General features: G+C 43.1%; 1 protein-coding gene across 1 annotated transcript in view; it reads left to right on the forward strand.

The window, feature by feature from the left end:
- The first annotated feature begins 3315 nt into the window (after positions 1 to 3315).
- Positions 3316 to 9438, forward strand: part of LOC106809739 (carbonic anhydrase 12-like) — a 10248-nt gene continuing 4125 nt past the window's right edge. The window contains exon 1 of the mRNA XM_014812931.1: positions 3316 to 3761. Within this exon, the coding sequence (XP_014668417.1) occupies positions 3683 to 3761 (79 nt within the window). The 5' untranslated portion in view covers positions 3316 to 3682. The remainder of the gene's footprint in view (positions 3762 to 9438) is intronic.

A 9438-nucleotide genomic window follows, 5' to 3' on the forward strand; every position in this document is an offset into this window, starting at 1 on the left:
TGTCGCCCGATCGATTTTTCTAAACCAATCGGACGTGTTGTTGATATCATGTGATGCATCATGTGATCATGTGATTCCGTCGAGTGGCGTACGCGTACGCTCTCAAATTCGCTACGTGTGCCCCTTCGTGATCGGGCGATTAAATTCGCTGGCGATTTTAATCGCCGCGATCGGGCGATAAAATACGCTCGTGTGCCCGCCCATAGCATAAGGTTAGCACGGGTTGGTTGCGCGCAGGCCAGGAATACGTGGCAAGCGTGCATGTTGACTACATGTGATACGTTCGTGACGATCGAGTCCAGAAGTTTCTCGCGTAGCCCCATACCATATATGAGGCTTGGAAATTCCCCAGTGAGATAGATGCTTTCTAGTTCAGTAAATTTCCACTAGTTTCCATCATGGCAGCACAGTCCAGTGCCCAATAATTTACGTCATAGTGTACCACTTAGACATAAATTAGTTAACGAATCAAAGAGCAGAGAAAATTCAGGGTCTGACCAATGGTCAGACATGGGGGAGGGGCTGATTTATTTTGAGTAGTATATAATCGCATGCAGAGCGTCGGAGAGACAAGTTTTACAGTTACAGTAGTACTTTAAACTATATTACCTATATAACAGATTCTTCCTATGACAAATATTGTTGTGTGTGTTGTGCGCATCATAGGAGTTTAGGAGTGCTATTATGAACGCAAGCAGGGAATTTCAGCTGTAACGACTCGCAAACTTTGTGTCATAGGAGATCGAGCGTATATGCGTATGTCGTATTTGTCATAGATGCTAGCAGAACATATTGGCAGACCGTATCAGGCCGTGAATGTTCTCGCTAACACGGGGAGGGGGGGGGCAATAATGTGCGAAATTTCGCTTTGCGTGCGCTATTTCCAATTCAGTATATATTTTACAGTAATATTTTTACCCAACAACCCCCCTCCCTCACCGCCACTGCGACTATTATGTACTATCATCACAGTCTGGGACTGAATAGCGGCACAATATTTGCATTCAAGTCTGACAACCGGTAGACAGCTAACAAAGCAAACAGCGGCGGCGGCGGCGGCGGCGGCGGCGGCGGCGGATTTTCGTTGAGTAATTTGACTCATGCGTCATTTTACTTGAGTAAAATAACCTACGTGTGCGCCGGGCTTAATGGAGATGTAATAAAAATACCTTGGTCAGTGCATACATCTCACCCGAAAATACCCGCTCGCAACGTATATGCGGCTGCATGTCCATCATTCATTATTGAAAGAACTAGCATTTTCCCGACGTTATATATACTGTTAACCCAGAATACGAATACCCATCAGTAGCTCGACATGAACGATCTCCGCAGCACCCCAGATTGAGAAACACTGCTATAGGAATCTGTAGCTCAACCCTACGACTGTTTCACATCGTAGGAGAGAGACTAGCTGTTTCACGTCGTCGTTCATAAGTGTTTTACGACTATTTTACGACTGTTTTACGGCTGTTTTACGTAGCGGTGTAACATATGATTTACAGATGTTGCATGAATTAGTCAGCGGAACTTGACTAGGGGTGGTTTTAGTGGTAGTCATTGTAGACAGAGCGACGCGCATCTTGTGTGGCTATATTGATGTTATAGGGAGAATGGAATATGGTAAACGTGTTTTAGGTCGGGCGTTTCTAGGGTCATTGTGAAATGGGGGTTGGACGCGGTCTGGGAGAACTGGTACAGATTACAGACAGCGTACACAATTTTTGTGCGCTCAGGATGTAGGGGTTTTGGGTGTAATATATAGGACAGAGATGTATAGGACAGAGTGGAGAGTCTGGTTGTGGAGACGGGAGTGAGCGGACGCGCTTACGCGCGTGTGCGCGTTGCTTTGTTCCTGTGTGCAAGGAGATGTGACGTGAACAGATATTATACAGATAACGCACGGACCGGCGTGCATCAGTGTAAATGCAGAGCGGCGCGAGGTATCTTTAGACTGGTGCGCACAAGCGGCTCGTGCGCCGTGCGCACCAGTCTAAAGATACCGAGCGCCGCGCTGCATTTACATTGATCGCACAACAGGCCAAGTGCGTTATCTGTTTTATAAAATTGCGACATACACAATTAATTGAAAATAAATAGTAAGTCTAGATCACGAAAATTTATTTCAATTCCGAACGTCAAAACAAACACATTGACAGTTTAGTAAATTGCTTCACACACTAACAATTTAACAGTATGTCTAGATAAACAGTCTAGATAAATAGTCTAGAAGATAAATAGTAAGGCTAGATCTAGAAAATTTATTCCAGTCCCGAAAGTCAAAAACAAACACATTTACAGTTGATTATATTGCGACACACACTAACAATTTAACAGTAAGTCTAGATAAACAGTCTAGATAAATAGTCTAGCAAATCAATAGTTAATTTCGAAAGTCAAAACAAACACGTTTACAGTTGATTTTGATGCTTAATTATTGTAAATGTTAACATAATCGCGAGCGTGCAATATAACTGTTTTTGCGCGGTTTTTTTACACGGTTTGGCGTGCATTATAACAACAACGGCGTGTCACGTGACGCGTTTTGACCAATCATGATGCATAAAATATCCGAGCCATTTTATAATAAGTTTATGCAGTTCAAGACACAAGTTTGGATTTCTACTGCATCATTTATACATGAACGTTTAATTCAACGTTACATTTTCAACAAACAGACAACAAACAAACAAACAAAGGATCAGGAAAGGGAATGTAGCTTGTGGCTATAGGAATCTATAGAAGATCCAAAAAAGGGAACTACGGAGGAAAGCTAGCTGTCATCGCTATATATTATCATAAAGGTGTGAGAATTAAAGCCGCACTATGCGCATCCAAACGCTAATTTCTCCAGTACTAGACTAGCAAATACTTCGTGTCATGCATAATCACACTACCTTATGACAAAAGAAACTCTAGTTCCTCCCATTTCACTGCGCGTTGTCTTATAAAAGGCATTTGAAAATACCTCCAATGTTGTTCAAATTCTCCGATGTTGTTGACACTTTCGCGTTACTCTGCCAAGCAACCGTGGAGCGGTGCTGCGGTACAGCGGTACGGGTGTAGAACGATAAAAACGTGACGTCACCTAACCGATTTTTAGCGAAATTGTTTGGCAAACAATTTAGCGTTGGCGCCAGATTACCAGATTTCGCACCTCTTTCTTGTAGGTTTTAAGCAAACGCGCACTGAAATGGAAGGAACTATAGAGTTTATTTTGCTATAAGGTAGTGTGATTATGCATGACACGAAGTATTTGCTAGTCTAGTACTGGATAAATTAGCGTTTGGATGCGCATAGTACGCCGTAGCGCGACTCTTGAGATATATGCCTGCAATGTCGATCGAGAGAAAGAGAGAGAGAGAGGGAGAGCGAGAGCGAGAAATGCTGAGAATTGCAGCCAATAGGAAGCGAATAATCTACGCGCGCAGAGCACTGCAGCTAGTGAGGGACCGACTATAAACCCGACGTGACGAGCACGCGCGCTCGGCGGGCGCGGCCTTGTAGCACACAGTATATATATTAGCACGGTTTATCGCTCGATCTCCCGATATACGGCGCACGGCTGCACACCGCGATCACGACCGTGCAGCACGCACGCCTAGTTAGCATCCCGTGTATAATCGTAGCGGTAGCGGCGTTCGTCTGATCAACTGAGATAGTGCTCGGGGTTAGAGAAGCAATGATGATGGCACGGCGGCAGCAGACGAGCGGACTCTTCGTGTACGCTGTGTACGCAGCCATCCTCAGCACGCTCACACGTGAGTAAATAAAAAATCGAATCAATTAGTGATCGAACGACACGTATAGTTTTCGTAGCACATTATACCCGTAACCCGTAACACGAAACGAGTGTATAGCATGGTCTCTCGAATCGAATCGTGGCGTAATTGGCGTGAGATCAGAATGTCCAGCTGTGCTATGTAGGTCACAGAAAAAGGGGGGGTAAAATGGCCGAGGCGCGGACAGGCACTTGGAACGTCTCAATAAAAAAAGGTAAATACTCTCTTTTATTCTTGTTGTTTGAGCACAGTGTGTGTGCAGTTAGATACAATAATGTAACCCAAACCCAAGAGGATAGGTCCCTTAGGGTCCCCTATAGGGTCCCCTATCCTCTTGGGTTTGGGTTACATTATTGTATCTAGTGTGCAGTGTGCACAGTACTTGTGTGTTGCAGATGAGCATTTGAACGGAATTTACAGCAAGTTATCGACAATAATAGGCGAAATAGAGTAGAGAAACATTAAGACTTTGGTAGTAAATACATTTCGTGTTTAATTACCTTTTTTTGTTTTATTGAGACGTTCCAAGTGCCTGTGGAGGGGGGCCACTCTTATCTCATCTCAATATGGCGGCGGGGACTTTCCGTTATGGCTTATACAGACAATACCAAATATTTGTCATTATATTGTCATTATTTTGTATTATTGTCATTATATTGTAATATTTGTCATTATACGCGCCTGACAATACGTATATTGCTGGTGTTGTATTGTATATTGAACCAGGAGCGCTTCTAGCCAGGCCTGTTTCTGCCTGTGTTCTGGCCTGGTGGTTCGTTGTTGTTTTGGTAATTGACGCGGGATGTACGGCACTATATATACGTAGCCCCACCGCGCACCCTAATGATTACAGACAATGCGCCACCAGTTAATATGTCACTAATAGTAGAAGCAGCGGGCGAGAAACTGGTTCGGATTGTATTGCGTCCGGGTTGTTGGATACTCTCCACCTTTTGCACGGGTATTGCTCTAGTGAAGATTAAACAATAATTGGCGAATGAATCGAATCAATCACTTGTTTTATTTATAGAGGAGACGTATCTCTATGCTCAAGCCAAAAAATTTCATGAAATTTCCAGCACCTAATTATTTTACCACACAAATTTAGAATTTTTATGTAAAAATGGTATTTTGGATATTTCTCAACTACCAGAAATAGTGAGGATGCAACATTTTTGCCACATGTTAAGCACAATATGGACCAAAATAGTGCGTCTGGATTTTTCTTAAATTTTCATATTTACCGAGAAAACTGGAAAAAAACTGCTTAAAAATCAAGTTGTATGTTAGAATTTAGCGAATAAAGAGGCATAACTAATAAAATACGGCATTTGATAACAATCCCTGACGAATTTCTTTACAGCAATATGTTACCATTAAAACGAGTGTAAAATTAAATTAATCCGAGTTGTAATCACAGAGAAATATCCATTTATACATCGGCTACTATGTCAGAAATCGAAACGGAGAAATCATCGTTTTTCCATTTTTCAAAATGAGTGACCGCCTGTGTGCAAAATGGGTGAACGTATGTGAAATATCTACTGTTAGTACTTACTGCGACATATCCATGACTAACTGACACCACTAAATTGGTAAAATGTTCCATGCACCTTGAGAAATTCTGAGAAATTACGAGGTTACCATCGCAGAACGCGCGAACTCCGCTCATCCTGACGTCACAAAGCTAATATGTCAACAAACGCGCGCCTTGTACCGCACTACAGTAAGATGTGTTGCGAGGTGTTAGAACTATTTTGGACGTGGTATACTTGTTGGATCACTAGCAGATGTACATGAATGTACATGAATACATGTAATGTAATGACAGCTGTAGCAGAGTTGACGCTGAATGATACTGGCTTAGTGAATATCGTGGTTGTATCATGTCTCTGACGTCATCATGACGTCAGCCGCTGCTTACTACACATGTACGCGGGCAATCAAATCGCTCTGACAGTTCACATGTACCGTTATATGAAGAAATTAGCATGTACGAAGGTGGCACATAGTGTTAGCCATCAAATAAAATTGAAAATGAAAAATCGGTAACATTTTGCCTAAAACCTTGAGAGTATCCTTAGACACGCTCGGACAGACAGATAGGAGTTACTGAGTTAATTACCTACCCAGGAGACGTACATGGTCATTCCTGTCAAGATGTAGAGACGAAAATAGAGATGACGGGACCTAGGCAACTGGCAAGGTCAACTAGGTTGCCGTATGTATATATTTTGTATGTGTTAGAGTTACTAATAAAGTCCTAGTTCAAAACGAATCTGCGACTATACGTCATCCTATCTACTGGTTGTCACAAGACTACGCTGCTAAAGATCCTGCACGGAGTTAATCACTTAAAATCACAGTACAATACTAGTTCCAAGCACCTTCGCGTATACATTCGCATGGGGAAACTGGTGTACCGGTATAAATGTCTCGTAATACGCGCAGACACTCTCTGCTAGTATATTTATTATCACCTTATATCACCTTTATTATCACTTTTGATGATAATCTGGCCAGCATATCCTACGGTAATAGATTTACGAGTAGCCATAAACAAATTATCAACAATAGCTTTAAACAATATTATTACCATATCAACGCATATATAGACGCAGCACATTTACAACCCCGTCTCAGCTGAACATAAAATAATGCCTATTAATTTACTGTCTTCAGTTCACGCAGAACAGCACGCTACCTGCTATTGTCCAAGGGGATAATCCCGGAGTTCAGACCAGCACCCATCGTTAGTCAACTATCTTAATTGACTATAACAATTAAAAGTCACGTTATGATTCACCCGTTGTCGCCGCATGTGCAATAGATCATAGAAAAATGCTTTTAGTTTTCATACGCAATCAGCCTCCGCATTTAATTTTTATAATTATAGTAATCTGCTGACAACCAGTTTGATCGTTGTGTAGCGCCGCTGCGCTCGTACCTATTAACTAGCATTCATTCATGGCTATTAATAAGGCGTTACGAATTCTCGTTTCCATACCTTGACTGAAACCACCAGGTTACAGTTGCACCACTTGCGCGTGTATGTGGCAGCACAAGCGGAACGGTGTAAGGTGACTTAAAGGGCCTTAAAGGGCCCTTAAAGGGTGACTTAAAGGGCCCTTACAGAGAAAATCATTCTAGCTGAATGTAAGCGAGACGTTGTATCACGAGTCTAATTATTTGTGTTCCCTTAAGCACAATGTACGGTGACGATGGGTTCCCAATTATCAAATATCAAGCACGTACGATATAACGACAGTGTAATTAATGAATCTGATCGTAATGTTTCCGGTTCCGGTTCGGTTCTGTTTGGTCCAGTTCGGTTCGGTTCAGTTCTGTTCTTCTTCGCGACATAATGCAACACAGACGGGTTCGCCTTTGCAGGGTAGTACGTGTTACGTGTCGGCCCAGCCTTGGAGGAATCATTCCGACATCAGACATTCATGACACACAACCTCAATTCGTATATAGGGGCGATTACTTGCGCTGAAAGGGTCTATGTCCCCCAGGGTACTGCCGGAACGTACCCTGGTAACTATCTAATATGCCGGACCGTACCTCGCCTACTCCACTAACGAGTCTAGGGAGTCGCCTACTCCCTAACCCTAACCCTAACCCTAACCCTAACCATATCAAATAGTTACTAGGGTACATTCCGGTATACCGGACCGTACACAGGGTACGTTCCGGCAGTACCCTGGGGGACATAGACCCTATGAACATTACTTGCGTATTTCCAGGTCGCTGTGGTGCGTAGCTACCCGCGAATGCTATACTTAGCAACGGGTTCAATACAAGCCTGAGACACGGCGCTTCCTTCGTGCTGCCGTATCATCCATCTCCTCCTCTATCGTCTGCGAAGGCGTTGATCAATCCCCGCTCAGTGTGCTGACGGCCGCTAGAAGGCAGCGCTCTCGCGAGAAATACGACAGCGTGAAAAGCGCGGATATCTCCCGGGTTCTCACTTTAGCTCGCAGCTAGTAGAATCTAGTAAACACACGTAGTCACGTACGTAGGATTAATGGATATAGTTGCTGAAAATAAGTTCCTGGGTGCTAGCAAACGTAGATCGTCGAACTATCCGGTTATAATGATACGTTTCTTCGCTCGAGGCCAGACGATATTTTTGCGAAATGGAAATATAAAAGAACCATTCGATTTATCGTCGAGAGCAAAAGTCGTACCGTACGTGTGAGTGTAAAAAAGCATCATTCTATATCACGTCGATTTTTTCCGTACTGCGAGCTACAAGGCCGTGTGAAATAACAGCAGTAAAAATTAAACCAGATCGGGCCGGTTTATTACACAGTATGCCTATAACTGCATGCGCGACTGCCCATGCACCGCGTTATATGTGCAGAACATTATTAACGCGATACTAAACAGCAGATATTGTGCACGTACAGCGGATACTATCGGGTAAGGGTTCAGTAATATCATTTGTATTCAGACGCTTGCTGGCCAGTAGTTTCTCGGTGCAATATAGCTATAACTAGCTTCGCGTAGTTGTAAATAAAAAAGGGTGTAAAGTTTAGCCGGCAGAGCGCGTCTGCGCTTATGAGTCACCGCTCAAAAACAAGTCACTCACTCGGTCTGTCCACCGGCCCGCAACTTTCTCACGTTTGACGCACCGCCGTTCGACCGTTAATTCCTCACTGACGACGCATAGATCTTCTGAGCGTGAATCTATATACGTTCCGAACTCAAGGACATTACAAGGTCAAGCAGTTGATAATTTACGCCGCACTTCTGCCTTTCTGGGACTCCTGCTGTAAACATCGTTATAATATCAGTGACTCTATTTCGCCTTCACGAGTTTTTGTGACGATTTATTTGACGTCCAGGTTCCATCTCGCGTCGTCGTTTGGGACTGCCTTCACTTATGGTCATTAAGAACGTTGAGGCCTTGAACGTTGTTCATTTGAACGTTGAACATCATTACATCTGTTGTTGACGGACGCACGTACGGGCGTCTGCACTAGTGTTCATCAATCACTGTATTCTACAAGCCGCGGTGCTTTTTAGGGTAGGTCTTTGATAGAGCTAAAACACAGGCTATATACGCTTGTGACCAAACGCTTGATTATACGGCCTCCGTGTCGCTGCATACATGGCAAAATGGCCATTTCTCATTGCATTTTACGAAAATATTTGTTTAAAAGAGATATTGTTAATGATAACGATATCACTGGTTGGCAGTACGTGGTTTGGATGTTCGTCCAAATTTCCGGCACAATTCATGAAAATGGCAACGAGATAAGAAGTTGATAACCAACAATTATAACCATCTCGATATTATTCCGATTCTACTAAACTAAAATCCAGATTAAATTGTCAATGATTTTACTATAAGGATAATTTATCGTTCGAGTAATCAATCTTCACTGTTGTAATTAAACAGTACTCGGTAGATTTCCGTCGTTGCAACTATTTGTGAGATTAACGTGTACGACAGGTAAGCGCCATTGTGTTTGCGTTAAGGACGACAGGTACGTGCGAGTGTCTCTTCCTTTTTGCATCCTCCACTCGCGCCCTCTCTCTCTCTCTTTGTTTTTTTCTCTCTCTCTCTCTCTCTTCCTCTCTCTTCCTCTCTCTCTCTCTCTCTCTCTCTCTCTCTCTCTCTCTCTCTCTCGTCTCTCTCTCTCTC

This window comes from Priapulus caudatus, unplaced genomic scaffold, assembly GCF_000485595.1.
Source record: "Priapulus caudatus unplaced genomic scaffold, Priapulus_caudatus-5.0.1 Scaffold381, whole genome shotgun sequence".
Classification (NCBI taxonomy): domain Eukaryota; kingdom Metazoa; phylum Priapulida; class Priapulimorpha; order Priapulimorphida; family Priapulidae; genus Priapulus; species Priapulus caudatus.